The 20,567-nt window shown below is 46.2% G+C and overlaps 1 protein-coding gene, 1 non-coding gene and 2 pseudogenes across 2 annotated transcripts in view; 2 read left to right on the top strand and 2 right to left on the bottom strand.

The window, feature by feature from the left end:
• Positions 1–20,567, bottom strand: part of LARS2 (leucyl-tRNA synthetase 2, mitochondrial) — a 109,686-nt gene that overhangs the window by 66,389 nt on the left and 22,730 nt on the right. Inside the window, exon 5 of the mRNA XM_011357473.2 lies at positions 14,198–14,341. Within this exon, the coding sequence (XP_011355775.2) occupies positions 14,198–14,341 (144 nt within the window). The remainder of the gene's footprint in view (positions 1–14,197; positions 14,342–20,567) is intronic.
• LOC111738114 lies at positions 254–372 on the bottom strand. The gene has a single exon (XR_002779700.1). It is a non-coding gene; the product is annotated as a 5S ribosomal RNA (ribosomal RNA).
• Positions 5,628–5,746, top strand: LOC111738116 (annotated as a pseudogene).
• Positions 15,809–15,927, top strand: LOC111738162 (annotated as a pseudogene).

Genomic DNA, 20,567 nt, shown 5'->3' on the forward strand with positions numbered 1-20,567 from the left:
ACAGAGCCTCTTTTGTGCTTGCAGCTCCCATGGGCCGCTGTCCCTCTGACCATGAGGCTCTCTCACGTTCACAAACCTCCTTCCCAGTTTGATAGCCTTTACCTGAGATCGGGAGTTTTTTCCCCTCGAGAGGTGGGAGGAGCCACAGGAGGCCATTCCAAATAGATATCATTTAATTGCCCTCCTATAAAATGCATTCTTTAATTGATAAACAAACGTTTTTATTTTTCATTTATTTTTATTTTTATTTTGAAGCCTATAGCAACTGGTCTTCCTAGGTGGTCTCCCATCCAAGTACTAACCAGGCCCAACCCTGCTTAGCTTCCGAGATCAGACGGGATCGGGCTTGTTCAGGGTGGCATGGCCGTAGACTAAATACATATTTTTAAAGACAAAATAATTTCTAAATGAAGCCTAAAAGAAACTTTGGCCATCGGAGCAGGTGCTCTAAAATTTCTTACTGTCTGTCTTATTGTAAACTTGAAAAGATATTTCAAAGCATCTAATAAGTCAATGTTCAGAAATTTGGCATAATTAGAAGTCCGATAGGACTCTCTAAGCCTCTAGCTTTCAAGGCCTTTTTTGTAATTTTTAAGTTAATTTGTATAGGTCCGAGGAGCATTTGAGATCTTGCACCCTGGCACATGTGGTCAGTTTGGCTTAAATACACTCATAAAAATTCTCAAAAACAAATAAACAATTGTATAGGCCTCAACTCTTAATTCCACAATGCTCTGAGCGAGTGCGGCATAGGGCGGTGATGGCCTGTGATCTGGCTCCACTGCACACGCTCTGAGTTTTCTTATATCCCAGCGGGCCCAGGGCCTAGAACCGTGCCTCGTACCGGGCAAATGCTCGTTAGATTCCAACTTAATTCCCTCGACCTGAGGGAGAGAATCAGAGAGGAGAACTACAAAACCAGAGGCCCAGGCATCCAGGAAGGGCGCGACCTCCGTAGAACGCTTCCTGCGTGGCAGGCGCTTGTACGTGTGTTGCCTCATTTCATCTTCACACGACAGCACAAATCTAGGACGGAGCAGTATCCCCACTTCACAGATGAGGAAACTAGCCTCAGAAGCTTCCCCCCGGTCTCCCTACAAGTGTGGGGTGAACCATGAAAGCAGCATGTGAAGCAAGGGGTAGTGACAGCCACTCCTGCACCCTACCATGCGGTCACTGCTTCCCAAGAGCAATTCTTCGATTCAGCTTCCCATGTCTGTACTGCAGGCGGTTTCAGCTTCTCTTTCTTTTACTTAGAAGAGGCACTTAATAGAGATCTGCCTGCTTCCATTATCTGACTTATATTTTTATTTTATTCCTGAAGATAAGACACCAGTTATGGAGTCATCAGGCTAAGGCTGTCATCAAAATTCCCTCCCTTTATAGGTGAGAACACAGAGGCCGCCAGAGGTGTAGCCATTTGCTCAACATCACTTAGCTCAGCAGAGCCGTTAAATTCCAACTTAATTCCCTCGACTCGAGGGAGAGAATTCAGGTCTCTTAGTCCATTACTCGGCCCTCACATAACTACAATGCGCTTCCTGTTAACGTCTCTCCCCGGGGCACAGAAACCTTCTGTCGTTCAGGCTGCCCAGCACCTCGTCTCTTTTTACTCGGAGGGAACTACAAGGTGAGTGAATAGTGGGGCCCCGCCACCAACCACGGAAGCTTGAAAGGGGACACTGTCCCCATTCCGCTCTCTTCCTCTGTCGAAGCTAAACAGGGTAACCAATCATAGGCTTGGTACAGTCTGGGAACACTGGGTGACCCAGAGGCCCAGAGTCAACCGATTGGTTTAAATGCCACCTCAGAATTGAGAGGCTGGAGATGCTGGTACCAATGGCAGCAGTGGCCTATCCAGACCTTCCCTGGGACACAATCTCGGCTGCGCCCTTGTTCTCCCTGACTCCCCGAGTCTTGGTCTCCCGCCTTCCCATCCAGCTGTGAGCAACCCCATCCTCTTCTGATCAAGGCAACCAGACTGACTTTAGGTTGTGTGCAATCACGTCTCTCAACTATCAATGAATTTAAAAAGTTTCAACATCCCGATGTATGTCTACATTAGCTGAAACGATATCTTGATATCATTGTTAACAAAGTATAAAATCCTGAATATATTAATTATATGTTAATATACTCATATTAAATAACTATTAATCAATCGTCTGATAAAACTATGTATATTTAAGAAAGCTTTCAATGTATGGAGCAATTTAGGGGGTCTTACATGCCAACAAGCACATAACTAGTGTGTTATAAACTCTGAAAATAACCTACGGTTTTTCTTTTCCAATGAATAACCAAAGAGATCTCATTTACCTTCCAAGCAAATCTACATGTGGTCTCATGGTATCTGATTTCTTTCCATCACATAAAACCTGTATTACATGATTTGAAGGTTAGTTCTACCTCCCATTCTATCCTTTCCTGCCACAGAAAATTCCTCGTGGACAGGGCCTAATTCTACAGCACTCGACACCCTCCCATCCCCTGCATTACTGAGCTGCAGTTTATAAGAGTCTAAAAAACTCTCACTGCGTTTTTCTCTAGATTGTACTGTCAAAGTTGGAATACTTCTAGTGGAGGTGCTTTGCTTAAAATATTCATATCTTGTTGAGGACAAAAGATTTAAATAGAATGAAATGTGAATGCTTTGATATGCTAATTATAGAGAAAGAAAAACCCTCCTGTTTAAAAACCTTATCAAATGTATGAATATTTTTAAAAACCAAAAGAAATTTAAAAATAAACCAAATAAAATCGACACCTTGAGAACAACCCAGCAAGCCTTTTTAGTCTCTGCTGTAAAATGAACACTGATCATGGCTGATTTTGGATGAACAAGGCTTTAGAGGACACCTGCCCAGTGGCTCCGGACAGCCTCATCCCAGGGCTGGCCCCAAGTCTCCACCAAAACGAGAAGATTGTGGGGAGTGTTCACAGTGTTACAGCTGTTCTGTCAAAGAAGCTGTTTCTATTTGTTTGTTTTTGTTGAGAGTATACCCTTCCTTTTTGGGTGCTGCAATCACAGTGATGGTAGATGGTTTACATCTCATCTCGTGTTCTTCGCATTTGGCCACAGTTGGCCGTGACACGCCCTTCCCCGCCCTGGCCAACCTCAACGTATAGAAATCTTCCTGGCTTCCTGAATCCAAAAACCTGGGGAAATAGCAGGTTTGAGACTTTTTTCTTTTTTTTAAAGAGCTATGAAATCCTTTCTTACATAAAATCTGAGGGAACCCACTACGTAAAGTAAGAGTTGAAAACGGAGCGGTTCTAGGTGCCCTGTTCTCTCTTCTAAGCTCTCTCCACCGATTCCTAAGGCTTGGACACAATTTGCAAACCAGTAATTCAAACAACTCCCCTCATTTAATAAACGAAAAAACAGCTCACTCAACCAAGTCAACAGCAGACCCAAAATAATGAATTAATCCATATCTTCTGATTGTTCTGGGACCAACATGCTTCGTTTTCTGATCTCTTTATGTAAATTAAACAAAAGGCAAGGTCTTCCATATACAAACCTAGAAATTAATGTAAATGGGCTTCTCATTCAATTTTTACAAATAACTCCTGTATTTAATACTCATCTGAAGTCAAATTGTAAAGTTTCCCTGTAGTTATTATTTAGCTTATACAGAAGCACTGTGGTTTACAAAAAGGCCTTATAATCATTTCACCAGGACAGGTACACCATCTGAATGAAGAGTCTTTAAGAAGTTGAAACAGAACTGTATGTCAATGAGTCAGAATATGAGCCAATGTTTAAGAATACGAAATAACAGGAGATGGGCTGAAGCAAACATCCAATGGGAAAGGCTTTTGTAATACAAAATAAGATCAGGAATGAGAAAGAGAAAGATTTAAGACTAAAAAGCTGAGGATAATAAGAGGATTAGATATAACATGGCTAATCTCTTTCTTCAAAGAACAGAAATAATGCCAGGAATAAATCCATACTTCCCATGAGAAGACAGTTCAGGAGCTAAAGCGTCAAGAACAAAGTACAACAGAAGCACGAGTGAAAATTCTAGAAGTTATTTTAAAAACACGATACATTTTTGGAGATCTTGGTTAAAAAAAGTTAGGCAGACTGAGAAATCACCTTTTAGAACAAGTGGATTTATTAGCTACTAAGGGCAGGGTGGGGTAGGGGCTGAGAAACCAGAACCTTGAGAGCCAGGCACAGATTTGGGATAGAATGGAAGAGACAAAATTTAATTAAAATGGTCATTTTCTAAAAGCTTAACACTTAGCCTAATTCTGAATCAGTGTGATCTGATTAGCAATTATTTTTGAATTGCAATTTGTATGTATTTTTTCTAAAACTTTCTCTTGTTGCCACGGTTTCACTCCAAAGACACAGTATATATCGGAGTTCTAATAGAGAAAAATCAATTCTGAAAGCAGTAAGATGTTTTTAAAATCTCGATGTCCCCTCTGGAATATTCTGGAAGAATAAAATTTCTCTCTCATCCTAGTCTCATTCTTCTGCTTTGATTCTGGCATAAAGCTGTGTACGAAGATTTCTACATTAAAAATCTCATTCGGCAGGATGTTTGTCCTCCCTAATCTCTCTTCTGAAATGTTTTATGTATGTCTAGCAAAATCTATTTGTTGTGGCATTTATTTACGAATACAGCTGGGATATCCAGGATCCTCAGTTCGTAAAGGTGCTGTTAACCCAGAAGGGAAATAATCAGATCTGAGCAAGGCACCCTGCTGATGACGTGACTGGCCAACGAGGTGTGGGTTGGCGGGACTACAGGGGCAAACGGAGAAGAGGCACCCACCAGCCTGCACGTGCACCAAGTGTGCACCTTGGAGGCACGCAAAAGAGATGCACACCTACTGCTGTTAAGTAGTTTCCAAAAGCTGGAAAGGAGGAAGTACTTTCTGGGTATGACCGTTGGGGTGGCCCCACGTGCATGCCGCGGGGGAGGCTAGGGTAACCGGAAGCTGCAGTGGCAGCCAGTTTGGACAAGCTCTTCTCAGTCACATATCCGTACACTAACTCAGGCCACACTTACCAGCCTTTTTCTCCTTCCTTCCGACGCAGTTAATCCACCTTTTCAGCAGAACTGTTCTAATTCCACTAACTTCCGAGAGACGCCGACTGCAGGTTCTGAATGAAATGTCACCACCGCATTCCTAAGAATGCAGATGACGGAGGCTAACCTCTCCTAAGGACAGGGCCATCTGTCTGCCGAGACAGCTTCTGATTCTCAGAAGCCACCCGTGGCATCTCACCGCCCCGGGTCAACAGGACAAAAGAGAGGCTGTAACTGCACCTACAGGAAGAGGGAGGGAGGAAGCAGATGGCCACACCACGCCCAGCACACTCCGCCCTGCGTGCCGCACCAGGAGACCTTGGCCTGAAAAGGTGGTTTTGTTGCAGGAAAGCAGAGTCTTGGGAGCAAGACTGAAAGCTTTTATTGGTCTAACCGAGAAAAACCAAATGGAGACAACAGTCCCAGTCTGCTCAATTACCTTCAAGTTGGAAGCCTGCCTGTCAAGTAAAACTTGCAAGAACATAAGACCATTCCTTTCCAAGATGTGTAAATGAAGGTGACATAACCCCACTGTCAGGCTGTTTTGTTTTATGATGATAAAAAATGATAATAATCGTCTACGGCCATGCCACCCTGAACAAGCCCAATCCCATCTGATTTCGGAAGCTAAGCAGGGTCGGGACTGGTTAATATTTAGATGGGAGACCACCTAGGAACATCAGGTGCTACAGGCGTAAAAAAATAAAAAAAATAAGGGATTGTAAGCGGACAAGGTCCTCGCAATCTGTGAAGTTAACCAAGGGTTGCCTTGCCTTAAAAAAAATAAATAAAAATTGAAAAAATGATAATTATCGTCATGGACAATTTGGAAAAGATAGAAAAGGACCAAGACGATAATTATGCAAATCAGCTTGAGCACCCAGGGAGAGCACTACTAATATTTTGCTGTGTATCTTCCATCCTACTTATATCCCATCTTCCAATGATTCCAAGATGCACATGTTCCCCACAAACTCTGAAACTCGGACATGTCTTACAATCGATGATGTCTTTGGTTGACAGCATTTTCGTTTCTTAGGGGAACATAAAATTTAAAACCAATGGTGTGTTAGAATTGATAAAATGCAGTATGAGAGTGTGCACTTGTGTGCACGTTTTCACATAGTTGAGATCATGCTGTTAATATGCTTGTTTTAACTAGAGTTTGCATTGTACCAGAGTTCACAACTTATTACAGCCCTAGAAAGGCTTAAATCTCTCTTTTGAGCAAACATGACGCTTTAGACTTATCCGCTCTGAAACAGTAAGCAAAATAGAGAGAGAAATGGGAAGATACTGTGGAAAACTGTCCCCTTCCGTAAGAGAACACTTGTTTTGAAAACAAAACAATATAACGGGGCTATGCATTATCTGTTAACGACTGTTTCCTGGATCAGTCTCACTGTTCCCAGGCAGCTGGGCTCGGAAGGCCCTGGGGTAAGGATCGGGCATGGGGGTACAGAGGAAGGATGCAGAACAGGACACAGCTCCAGCTCCGAGAGCCTGGCGAGCCAGTTCCATCAAGGACCAGAAATCCTCTAATCACCGCACTTTATCACATGGCCACGCATGCCTTCTCCCTGCACCTATTACGCGGCCTCACCTGCTAATGCCCTGCCTCCCTGCTCCAAGGGCTTGGTTGCTTGGGAACCAGTGCTCCAGAGCAGGTGGGAAGAACGCAGGCCGGGACTGCGGAGACTCGGGGTGGGCCCTGGCTTTCCCGGGCTTGGCGGTCTCCGGGACGAGGAATGGGTTGGGTCTGTCATTTTTAAGGACACCTCAAGTTGGCAGTCAGCCCCCTAGGGAGCAGGAGGAGGGCAAGACATTGGCCGTTTAAAATAAAGCAACACCTTATCCCTTTATTTTGTTTTTTGACATCGTATTGATTTTGTAACTTCAAGCAGCAGCAAAGGCAGGCAGGAGGGTTTCTTGGTTTGCATTTGTTTTGCAGATCGGGGCAGGGATTAAAAAGCAGGGGGGACTATGAGCTAAACAAGGGGGAGGGGGGGATCTGCTCCACGTTTTCTCAAGTTTCTTCTAGCTTTAAAATTCAAATGACTCCCTGAGCTGAAGAAGTTCATTGGTGACACCAGCCCTCCCTAGCGTGCCCAGTGACCCCCCCTCTCATCCCCAGCGAGGTGTGATAAATCTCTTTCCTCCCACTGGAGTCCAGACTCACACTTAAAGAAGGAAGGGGGCCTGTCCCCCCAAAAAAGACCTGGCCAGGAGCTCGGAAAGCCCACTCGGGGTTTGAGAGCAAAGACATAATATTTAGTTCTGTCTTCGTTTTTTTCCTAGTCAAATTTACAATTTATTTCATTGTCAATATACCATAAAAAGCAGACTATTAATTTATTTCTCGCATTTTCCCTTTGCAATCATTTCTTCAGTATCTTGCAAAGAAGAACAAAAACGGAGTGAAAGCTCGCCGTCTGCAGAGCATGTGTGCCAGAAGTTCTAGTTCATCCTCAAAGGCTGGCAGCGGGTATGGGTGTGCGGGCGTGGCTGCCTTGATTCCCTAAGGGAAAGGTGGCAGGGTGTGCAAGAACTCAGGGTCAGGAAATAGGGTGGTCACACACAGCCTCCCTAATCCAGAGCGCAGGCAGATGTGATCAGGCATAGGGGAAATTCTGAGGAGGCCAGGAAGGCAATGCATTCAGGGAGACGTAATCTAATTGTCTGTACGATCTAGAGACCCCCTGGGTTTCTAAATGCCGGAGCCAGGGCTGGGTCCTGCACCAACTCTGGTGAGCTTTTCCAGGCAGAAGTTCCCTCTAGGGTCTGCTCAGAGCCAGCCAGCTGTCCCCTACAGCAGCCTCGCCCTCACCCCCAGCTGCCATGCAGGAGCCTGCTCCCCGTGCGTGGCTGCGGCAGGGACACCAGGCTCCCGATCCGCTCCAGGCAGCCTCTTGCTTGCCTGGGAAGTGCTGGGGAAATGTCAGCCTCGAGTCCCCTGCTTCCTTTGGTCTCTGTCCCCCTCTGGCTCCTGCCCGCTCCCACCCCTAGAGGGGTGGGGAGAGCTCTCCCTGAGGGGGGCTGAGGACAGGATGATAGGATGGAAGGTGGAGAATTGAGTTCAGTTTACAGCTTATGAGAGAAAAGATCCTGAAGAGGCAGGTAAAACAGACAACAGAAGTAAGACATTACGTAAGAAGGAGCAGAATCAAACAAGTAATTAGCTCTGTGAGACGGGGAGTCAAAACCAGATCCTGGGGACAGGAGCAGAGTCTGCTGTTTCTAAAAGAAGGGACAGTGGGAGGCGCAGGGGAGAGAGGGGGAGAGTGCTGGCAGGAAGCCGGCCACCCGGGCGCGTCCGAGCGCGGCCACGAGGGCCCTGTGGCCCGGAGCCTCGCGGGTGCTGCCACCCTACCACGCAGTGGCTGGAAGGGCATCTTTTACAAGGCGGGGGACCCTGGACCTCCCTCAGCCCTGACCGACCACAGTGGGCGTGGTGGGGTGAATGCGGAGCTTTAGAGCCACCCGCAGTAGACAAACCAGAGTGTTATCATCGTGAGATGTGACCCCGGCCTGAGTCCTCACAGCTCTTTATCATGACAGCCCCGCAGAGGAGCTGACAGCTCGATAAACGTTTCTCACTTGCTCCTCCTGGTTCTCAGAAACTTTGCCTCCTCGGCCAACATCTCTCGTGTGCACACTGCATGTGAAGGTCCGGGCTGCACACCCAGGAAGAGGCCAAGGGTCTTTCTTGGGGGCTGGGGGCACAGTGGGGCCAAGCCCCCACACCTCGCCGACCAACCCCTCTGCCACGCTTTCTGGGCAGCGCTGGGACGGCTTGGCTGCTGCCACAGAGAGGCGCAGCTGGTAGAGCTGCTTGCCAGCCTCTGGTCTGGGGCTGAGGGCGGAGCTGAGAAAACTAGCAAAAAGGCTCAATTTCCAGGAGATAGCCAAACGCTGGCGCAAGCAACGCAAGGCCTCAGGACTAGAATGAGGGTGCCCGAGGGTCCTGTTCCAGAGCTCAGGGGACTGAGGCACCCAGGGACACGGGTGGGAGATGAGACCTTTGCACCACTGCTCTGTGCCTGTCTTTCTACTCCGGCCTCCTCCCCCACCTCCCTAAAGAGCTCCTGTCATGACCCTCACCTCCTCGCCCTCCAGCCCCCCATTTTCACTCTCTGTAGGCTCCGACAAGGCCAATGTATTCTTACAAAGGCACCTCTACTTCACCTGCAAGTTCCCAAGTAAAATCAGGGGGCGGGGCGGGGGGCAGGGAAATGAGGCTTACTATACCTCCCATGCCCCCGATTTCATAACAGCTCATCACTGCCCGTCAGCAGAAACCCTGCTTGGAAACGCTCGTGAGGGGTGACATCGCCTGCACATCTGGAAGGCGACAGAACGGTCCCTTCCAGACGTCCTGCACTTTTTGTCTTTCATCAGCTCCTGGGTGATGCCCCTTGACCACTGGGCAGACCTGGGGCTGCCCCTCCTGGCCTCCCCCGCACTCTCCTGCAGTGTGACTGCGACCTCACTGGACTGGGACCACTCATGTCTGCCACTGTCCCCAGCACTAGCCTCCAAGCTCCTAAGAGCAGGGACCTCAGCTTTTCTCATATGTATTCTCAGCATCTAGCCCGAGGGCCAGCCAGGTACTCCAGAACATCTGGGGAAAGAATGAACAGATTCAGACCAACCAAGAAGCAGTACAGACCGCCGGTTAGGAGCTCAAGCAGCCGATGTGAACCCCAGTGCTGTTACTAACGACACGTGTGAGCCTCAGCTTCCTCGTCAGTAAAACGGGGCTGACAGGAGGGCGTAACCTCAAAGGGTCAGTGCGAGGCTGACATAAGATGGTGACGTACGGGCCTGAGCACTGATCAGATCGGGGTGACAGCGAGGAAGTGGGAGGTGAACATGGACTTGGCTTGTATTCGAGCAGTTGCCAGGGTGGGTGGGTGGGGGGAACTAAGCACCATAAGGACTGGGCTGCATCCGCCGCAACGCCGAGGGTCTGCGCGGAGGCAGCCGCAGAAGTCGAAAGCACAGGTCCACTAGGAAAGCTCAGATGGGAAGCCGTGCCTATTTTCTCGCCGTCCAGCGGTCGCCCTGCCGTCAGGAACTGAGGCGTTCGCTGCATCAGACTGAATCTCTTTTGCTTCCTGTACGTAAGCCTCCATGCACCGCACCCCCCAGCACACATACACACACTCTCCCCTGGCAGCGCTGCCCACCAGATACCGCCCACGCATCTCAGCCAAGACCAATTCACGTTCCTCAGATACTCCTGCTGCAAGTTGTTTTTTTCCCCCCACAGAATATGTGGCGGAAATCACTTTTAACATTTCACAAAGCAAACAGTCCTAGGAAGACTGGGTAGGGGGTAAAGGGAGAAAAATCAAATACATTGCAGAATGGCTTTGAAATATAAAGGATTTTTATATTTCAGGGTTCCCTGTAATCTTCACACCAGGCATTGTCTTTATAATTTGGAAGTTCAGCGCATGAAAGGATGGCTTCTCCACGGCCCTGCTCCAGGGCAGACCACCAGCTGCACCTCACAGCGGCAGCCCACAGAGCCACCAAATCAGATGCAAATACATAGCTCTAAAGGTAACTGCGGTGCACACAGCTCCCCGGCCATCCCAGCACCCGTTCCCCATCCCCTTCCGCCCACCGACTTGACTGTAGAAGCTAAAAAGCCAGAATCTGCTTTCCTAGTCTCCTTTGAAGCTGGGGGCAGCCGCATGATAAAACTGGGGCTAATAGAACATCAGTGGAATTTTGCTAGGGGTTTCTGAGAAAGTTCCTGCTTTTCAGGTAAAAGAAATAGTCATTCACCATGCCCCTTCTGTTTCTTTTGGTTTTGAATGGAAATGTGATGTCTGGAGCTGCAGCAGCCATACTGCAACTATGAGGTGATAGGCAGGAAGGAAAGGCCAAGAGAACCACCAAGATGCCAACTCAGAGCCCTACCTCAGTTCAGTCCCAGAAGTGGGACTTATGTGGGCAAAGTTACCTCCCATTTGCTTAAGCCACCATAATTAGGGTTTTCAGTTACTTGAAGCTGAAAGCATACTGATTTACTATTTCATCTTTATCAATATAGCAGTACCTCTTCACTAATTCAAACTATTTCTATCATACCAGGTTTTAAAGTAGATGTCCTATCTCATTTAATCTTCTTTAAAGATTCAGTCCCATTTACCCAAGCACCTATTGTTTGTACATCTCTAATCAAATGTCTGATGGCCACTGCAAACGTAAAAGGGTCAGGACTATGTCTCCTCCGGGACTCCCTATCCCTGTAAGCGGCGTCATCATCCACTTGATGTCTAAGCCAGTGTCATTCTCGAGGACACCGCCGCCTATACACGCTCACCCAATAGATCACTAAGTTCTATGGATTTCACTTCCTGAATATTTTTCTGACCTACCTATTTCTCTCCATTACTCTCACCTAAGTCTAAATTATGCATGCCTGAACCACTGCAATAGACTCCTAACTGGTCTCTTTGTATCCACACCTGCCCTTTCCACAGTGAGCTTATAAAAATACATATCTGGCCATGTCGTTCCCTTCCTTAGAATCATTTAATGGCTTGCCATGGCCCCCATGATAAAGTCCAAATTCCTTAAGACCTAAAAGGCTTTGCCCAGTCTGGCTCCTAACTACTGCTCCAGCTTCTCTAGCCCTATCTTGAGTTTCTCCTTTTGGCTTCTTCAGTTTCAACTATATTATCATTATTTTAGCTTCTCAAACTTGTCAAACATTTCTGTTTGAGGGCCACCACACGATTGTTCCTCATATAGGGGGCTCCGCGATCCCCCAACCCCCGCCCCCGGCCTACTTAACGTTACACATCCCTTTGCATTTCAAACAGTGAATTGTCCATTTCAGATATTGTACTTTTCTGTTCTACATATCCAGCTGTTTTAAAAAAAGTTTCCATTTCTCGTCTGAGATTCCCCATCTATTCATTCATTATGACCATCTTTTCCTTTAAGTACCAGACCATTTATATAATAGATGCCTCTGGCATTATCTCCTAATTCCTATACCGGCATCATCTCAGGATCTATTTCCGTTGGGCTGCCTTTCTTTTCCTTTTTCTTTTTTTTTTTTTTCATCTTGATTATGGGTCACAATTTCTTGATTCTCTGCAAGTCTAGTAATTTTTTTATTATACGTTAAACATCACAGATGTTTTGTTCTGAAAGTTCCTTTTGAAGCTGTCAGGCTTACTTTTATTTATCAAGGTGAGACTTTTGATTTTGTCCTCAATCTTAGGGGGTCATCCATATGTGTAATATGCGGCCTTTTGGGGGTCTCGACTGCATACTTTTGGTTGGGCCATAACTCCAAGGTCCCTGAGCAATGGTAACCCTGTCCCTCGCTCAGCCCCATAGCAGTCATTTCCTGTTAGACCTTACGGAGTCTTGCTTTGTGCGCGTGCAGCCCTCAGCCAAGGACCTGCAGCGAACACAGATGTCTGCCCACGCCTACCACTCCCGCTGCATTCCCTCTCCTGATTTTCAGGGCAAACCAAGTGCTGACCTCCAAAGACAGCTTTTTCAATACATCTGCACAGGCGTTCAGCAAGAACCAGGTGAGTCACCATGGTAACTAACCATTTCTGCTGAACAGCTGAAAATTCACAGCTGACAATGTCAAGGATAATGCCCCTCAGTTAGGTGATTACATTTCCGACTTGAGGCAGAGGTCAAAACAAAATAGCTAATCTGGCGGCTTTACAACAATGCCTGTTACAGAGTCATCTGACAGGTCCTGGAGGTGACCTGTCATCCCTTCTGGTAATGGACCCCGATTGTCAGCAGACAGAGGCTCCCCCTGCCTGGAATGTTACAGAGAGCAATGTCCTCAGCTTTGTTCTTCTCATTCAGTCTCTCAATATTACCACGTGCTTCAAAGGAGGAAGGCACTGTGTTCACAAGTTCTAATGAGTAGTTTTCCAAATGCATACGCTATTCTCTGCTACATTCTGAGTTAATTATAATGGGAAAATAGCCTCATTTAAGACATGTGTTTTGAGTGAGAACATTGGGGGTCATAGATCCATATGGCGCTGGTACTGTAAGTTCTGTAGTGATCAGAGGTTATTTATACCTTCGTGCTTTCTTGCATACACAAGTACAGTGTTGGATCTGACTCGAAGTCCAGATCATGCAGTACCCTAATTCCGACAGCACAACCCATGGGGTACCATGGAAAGATACAACTATTCTTCTCTTGGTGACTAACAAGGGGAAAGAAAAATCATGACATACTGCCAGTGGCCTTCGTGATGCTTTTACCTTTCCAGATCTTGTTTATGTCCAGCCTCATGCTATCGGGTACAGACACTGTCGGAGTGCTGTGGGAAGTGTCCCTGCTTTGCTTTAATCATTTCTCTCTGGAGTTTCAGGGCATGATCGTTCAATCCTACATCCTGAAACGTGGTAAGCTCAAAGGGCATCTTGCACGGAGCGGTTCCGGCACACCCAGAATGGGCTATTTTGCCCGGGCTACTGGTAATTTTAAGCGAAGCCCCTCTTTCATTCGTTGGCCTTGCCTCGAATCCCCGAACACATAAAGAGCCGGAAGGTACCTTAAAGACCACTTGGTCCCACCCTCTTTTTACCGATGAGGAAACTGAGGCCCAGGGACTCACACCACTTTACACTATTAACCGGGGACACAAGCACTAAAACCCAGTGCTTCGGTTCCTAACTTAGCTCACTGCCACTCTGGCCTTCCCCGCGGAGACCAGCCGTCTCTTCTCTCCTTCTAGATGGTCTTCCCTGGGCCCTCTAAAACGTCGTTCTACCTTTTCGGAGGTCTTACTGTAACCACACAGGTGAAGATACTTTTTTCCTCTCTAGCTTTATTGCTAACATAATTGTAGATAAAACGGAATTTTTTTTGGCCTCCGTGGCAGTACAATGACTGAGGGTGCTGAAAGGCCAGCAGGGGATGGCCTCCAGGTGCCATTCCCGGTTAATAACTGAAAGACCCAAACCCAACACCCTCTAGGCGAGCGGCCCCGAGGCTCATGTGCTTCCTGTCTGTACCCCGTGGCTCCAAGAGCCCTTCCTCGAGTTCGCCCCCAACGTGAGGCTCTCCGGCTCCCAGAAGGCCCTGGTGCCAACACGTACGGCATCCTTGGGAAGTCTTCCAGGCTGACACTCACCTTTGCATAAGCGGTTGTCTTAATAAACCATTGTCTGAGGTACTTCTGTTCCACCTTCGCTCCAGAACGCCATGAACAGCCATGTTCATCCACCTGCTCGTTGGCAAGCACTGTTTGATCCACTGGGTCCCAGTTAACCAAGGCCTGTCACGATTCATGAAACAAAATGATGCAAGCTGGTGAGTGTACTGAAGGATCATTTCAAGGTCCCTTACATGTAGAGGGTCTGCAAATGCGGCACCTCTACTCCGAGACTTGACAGCACCTCCGTGGAGTATTGCTTGACAAGGAAACCGTTAGTGAGCTGTTAAAAAAAGCCCACGTGAACTGCCTCTGCACCTGCATCTTATTGGAACAGGTTTGAGAAGAAAGTCTATAAGCACATGTCTAAGTCAAGTTCGGTGTGTTCTTGTATTAAAGGGTGAACTTGGCTTGGAAATGTTAGTAAACAGGAAAAGCAGAATTGGATTACTTTAGAGGAAACAAATATATTTATCTTAATATAAATAGTAACATTTATTGAGTGATGACCACGTGTGCTAGGTGCTATGCTAGGGCCTTACTAAAACTGTTTTTTTTATCCTCACAACCTTTTAAAGTAAAAATATGATCTCCATATTGCAAAAGAAGAAATGGAGGAACAGAGAGATTAAATACCTTGCTTGGGGTCACACAGTCAGTGAGTGTGAGACAGGACTGGAACTCAGGTCTCTAAAAACTATAAATACTTTTTTGCAATTTTTAAAAACTTCTGTTTAAATTAAGGTATAACATACACAGAGTAACGTGAATAAATCTTAAGTGCACAACTCAATGAATTTTTACCATCACTCATATCCATATACAGAACATTCCCAGATTCCGGAAAATTCTGTTGTACCTTCTCCCAATCAACATCCGCCTCCCCCTCCCCCAAAGGTAGCATTATTGTGAGATCTGTCGGAATAGTTGCATTTGACTGATAGAACCTGCAGTCTGAACCAATCTAAAGTTTCTCTCCATAGGGTTCTAATTCATTTCTATCTTCATTTAAAATAAATACCTCTGCCATCTACATTCACTCCTTTATGACGCTTAGGTACAACTTACTACAAAGAAGGTAATGAGTACAGAGAGATGTGTTTTAGTACTAAGACATCCTGACTTGATACGCATTCTTTTAATAAGCAATTCTAACAAGAGACAGTGCTGAATACTGTCCATTTGCCCCTCCACATCCTGTTTGGGAGGGAAGCTGACCTCTGTGCCTTGCCCTCTGGCTGGGCTCAACCACTGAGAGGCACCCTGGCTTCTTCCCAGTTGCGCCATGGCTGGCGTACTGAAGGCCACAGCCCCTGCTGGGCAGGCCTTCCTTGCTGCCACAGCCACCGCTCTCCCCGTTCCAGGAACCGTACCCCAACACTGCCCCCTCAGCCTGGGATGCGCAGACCCTCCTTCTGTTCTCAGCTCCAGGTGTTCGACCATCTCTTGAGTGTTTCCCTAAACTCGGCATGGAAACGGTCTCTTTACTATATGATTCCTTTTGGGTCATACCCTCTATTTCCTGTAGGGGCAGGGACAGGCTAACCCACCTACGGGTTGTGATTTTATAAGTAAAAAGTTGTACAGCCTGTCTGCGGCCATGCTATCCTGAACAAGCCCAATCCTGTCTGATCTCGGAAGCTAAGCAGCATCGGGCCTGGTTAGTACTTGGATGGGAGACCCCCTTCGAAGACCAGGAGCTGTAGGCGTTAAAAAAAAAAGTAGTACATCCACTGAAAACTTTAAGCCTGTGAAGCCTGGAGTCTGAGTGGGCAAGACATGCTCTGAATGATTTCCTGCCCCTGTCCCAGGGCTCTGCCAAAGCCTCGACTCCATAAATATGCAGAGACAAAATATAGGACGAAAGTACCTTAGACCTAAAACCTTTAGGTTAATAAACTCACGATGATGTCCTTATCTATTACGACTGCCTGTATTAGAGGCTGGGAGGCGTACCACTTAAAAAGGTAAAAAGAGAGAAACAAGTATTACTTAGTAATGAGGACTGTTCTTTCAAGAGGCAGCCCTCTCCTCAATGCCTCCCCCCCATCGCATGTACAATTAAAAGCGTGTAAAATAGAAAAAGGAGGGGGAAAAAGCCATATATGCCTCCGCCTTTGCTTTCTGCCCCTGCAAACCTCAAAGGACAAGGGAGAAGCAAGTATTGCATACTGCAGATTATGAAAACAAATAGGACTTTATTTTCTTATCAGCCTGTCCCACACGGCCTGGCATCTCTCAGGCTCTAGGTTACAAAAAGCAATGCGATGAGGAAAATGTGTTCTTAAGAGGTTTACACATTATAATAAAACTCTGGTGTAGAATAAAAGACAAATAAAAGCAAAACACAAAAGTAATTTCCCTCCAGTGAAAGTTTTGGGAGGAAGAGGAAAAACACCCAAGAACGTAGCATTTCAGATCAAAGACACATTGGCTGCGAGAACCCACTCGCATTTCTTCCCAGAACCATGATCCGCCTCAACCACAGAAATGCAGGGCCCGGGCTGAGCCTTTCCCCTGGGGATTAACCCAGGGGTGGTCAAAACCCAGCCTCCTGAAGCCCGGAGTTGCTTTTTACATCCCTTCTTCCTGGTCTGCATCATACAGCTTCCCTTGAAGCCGAGGTCTTCTCCTCACGGCATTCCTGGATTTTCATATTTTCAACACCGATGCGCGTTCTGACTTTTAAGCAAGCACAGTCTTGCTACATAGAATATAGTTTCTGCACAACCTCACTGACTCCAGGTGCTGCCCTGGCTGACATTTATGTTCTCTATCACTCACTGAAGTCAACTCCGTGCTCCTTTACAGTTACCTAGCCTGATCTGTAAGATACAGCCAGGTGTATTTTGAAATCCACCTTAAATCAATACTGAACCATTAAAACACCTGCAAACACAGTGAACTCCAATCGATTTTGCCCAGGGCTTCCCTCACGAAAGTTATCTATCTGGCAACAAACATCACCGAATGAGCCATTCCAAACGTGAGAATTTCCCCAGCTGGCCAAGGGTTAAACACTAGGATTAATCTTTTTGTGTTTGAGTGATTCATGGGAAGCTTTTAGAAAGCATTTTAGAAATGCATACCATGACACAATTATAAACATCAATCAGCCGTGTCCACAAGGGTCAATTCTGAAGTGACGGTGAATGCCCATCATTTTTGCCTTCTCCCCCTCCTCCTCTTGGCCATTAAGCTCTTGGAAGTATAGGAGACAATGGGCTCCAGCTGGAGATTCTCGAGGCAGTATCGTCCTGATTTTGAGTTTATCGGCTCTGCTCTGAAACACAGCAGCTGTGGTACCTACTGCCTACCTACCGTCCCACCTCCTCTGCCAAACCTCTCATCTCATCTTCCTCTTCCCTTGGATCCCCTTTCCCCTTAACTCCCTGGGACTCTGCACGCGATGCCAATCCCTTCCAGATCACACCCCCGATTGGCATGCTTTTGTCTCCTGGCCAAGGTATCACTCCTCAGGCCTTTGGCCACTGTCCCTCGCTGTCCTTGCATCTTTCTCCTGCAGTGCTGCTTTTACACTGTCGAGACCTTTTCTGAATACACTGTCATGCAGCTTCAGCTTCCAGAAGGCTGATAAACTATATAATTTAGGGTATTGATCTTCTCAAGGTCTATTAGCTTTCTTTCTTGACAAAAGTATGTTTAATTAAAGAACATCACGCAGATCTTATTAAAGGATCTAATTCTCAGAATCGATCTTGCTCCATTCCATCCAGAATGCGCCTAAATTTGGACTGAGTCCGAGGGAAGGTGGAAGGTAATCAAGGCTACTGCCACCACCTTCCGAAGCCAGGGGTGGAGTGGGACAGGCCGTCTGTGCACAGAGTGTCCTTCAGGACGCTTCCTGAAAACGAGGCCATGCCGCAAACCTAGCTCAGGTGGGTGACTTCGCATTATCTATCACCAGCTGCCACAGACTCACGGAGTCGGCCACAGACTCATGGTCCCCTAGAACGTCCCAGCATAACGCAGCATCATTTTCTCTACAACCACGGAAAAAAAATTTTTTTTTTAACCACGGAAGTGAAATTAATGTTCTCCCAAGCAGAGGTCTTTATATTCGTATCTATGGCTGAAAATACTTTTGTGAGAGCAAGAGCAGAATCCTTTTGCGGTGAAAATGAACATTTTGATGGACAGTGCTTGTTAACAACAAAAGTCTTAAATACCCTGGCTACAGTTAGTAATGGTCTACTACGATTCTTGCCCTAAATGTTCATTTATACAGCATACAGAAGAACTGAATTTAAGGGTTCACGCTATCTTTTATGCTTTTTTTTTTTTAAGTAACAACAATGTTGTTAGAGGAAACGTATTAATGTGTTATTTGGGTTAAATATGCTTTATGATGTGTTTTGTGCAGTCTTTCTAATGTCAATTAACTTTCTAAAGTTCATTTGAAAAGTTTATATTTTGAAATAAACCCTAGAAATAGAAAGCTGACACAAACATGTTTTATGTTTTCATGCCAATTTGAAAACAGCCATCCAATAAAAGGAAAGCGTGGAAAAAATACCTTGGATTAGGACTAACCTTGATCTTCAAACAATGTACCAGTTTTTGAATTCGGTTTATGATGTTTTTCTTAAGATTATGACATTTTCATGGTGACTTAAAAAATTAATATGCCAAAAAAGTTTAAGTCAACAACTAGCAACAAGAACACTCTTTCCAAATGAAAATCCAAAAAATAATCTACACTATTCTCCCCTAATACCTGTCCACAGATGGGCTGCCTTAGATTTAGCCAGGAAGCTTTAGAATTTTTTTTTACTTCCTCTTTTCCCGATTTAAACACCATGATGACTCCAGGTAACTGCAGGCACACTCGGGTGGGCATTTATTGAGCACCTACTCTGTGTCAAGCACCATTCCAGGCTCTTCCAAGCATTCACTCATTTAATCCTTGTAACAACCTATGAAGCAAGCAGAAAAGGCACATGGCGGGCAGAACAACTGTACCCCAGTGACATCTACATCCTAATCCCCAGAACTAGCAAATACGTTACCTATGTGAAAAAGGTCTCTGAAGATATGGTTAAGTGAAGGATCTCGAGATGGAGAGATTAACCTAAATTATACAGGTGGACTCAATGTAACGACAAAGGCCCTTAAGGAGAAAGAAGGAGGCAGAAGAGTCAGAGAAGGAGACGAGACAGACGCACAGGTCAGAGAGATTTCAGGATGCTACGCTTTTGCTTTGAAGATGGAGAGGGGTCAAAAGTGAAGGGACACAGGCAGCTTCCAGAAGCTGGAAGAGGCCAGGAAACATCCTCCTCTAGAGCCTTCTGGAGGAAGGCAGCCCGACAGCTTGACCGTATCCCATCAAGACCCATTTCGTGGACTTGTGACGTCCAGAACTGTAAGACAACACATTCGTGGTGTTTTAAGAGACCAAACTGTAGTCATTTGTTACAGCAGCAGCTACAGGAAACTAATACAGGTTGTTTCCATGACAGAAGTAGTTAAGGGAAAACTGGACACATTCCCCAGGGGCATGCGTACTGGGGGTCTGAGGAGTGTCACGATGATCTGGAAACAACTGAGGAGAGGCATCTGTAGCTAGCAGGATGGCTGTGCCTCTGCAATGGGACCCTCCCCTGTCTGCCCTCTCATCTTTAGAAACGTTATTCAGCTCCTAAGATACTGTGATCGGCTTTGGATCCGATCCACCGGCAATGAGGTCAAGTCTATTTGGGTTTGATATACTGTATAATTGAGGCAGCAAGAACAAATCTCGAGTGCAGAGACAGAGAAGCAAGGGTCCTATAAAGGATTATACAATATTCAAGAGTGCAAACTAAACAGACAGTAAGTAGAGACCAAAATAAAGCGTCCTATAAAGGAATGTTGCACAGCACACATGAGGGTCCCATGTGAGAAATGTTTGCACTATTACATTAACATGTCCCATCATTTCATATCCCATGCACATAAAATAAACAGTAATCACACAGCCGAAAACAGGTAACAATGGACAATCCAATGCAACTCCTGACACTCTGCAAAGACCCGTTTGCTCCTCCCTGTGGTTCACCTGCAGTTCGCCTCTGCTTTGCTGCGGCTCTTGCATGTCTTGAAACCTGGATTTGTGTTTCTCCTCCTTGCTGTCACTTGACATACGTCATGTAGCTCACAATACTTCCCTCCCTCTGCCTGATTCCAGTCTGGAAACCCTTTCGGATATAATTACTGTCCACCTGGAGCAACGGGGGCTCTTCTGCAAATATCCGGGAGGCTAGTAGGTTAACACTAAATCTGCTGAATGGAGTGGGAACCTCTGATGATTTTCCCACTGATTCTCTTCCTACCCTTTTGCCTCTGAATG

This window comes from Pteropus vampyrus, unplaced genomic scaffold, assembly GCF_000151845.1.
Source record: "Pteropus vampyrus isolate Shadow unplaced genomic scaffold, Pvam_2.0 Scaffold35, whole genome shotgun sequence".
Classification (NCBI taxonomy): domain Eukaryota; kingdom Metazoa; phylum Chordata; class Mammalia; order Chiroptera; family Pteropodidae; genus Pteropus; species Pteropus vampyrus.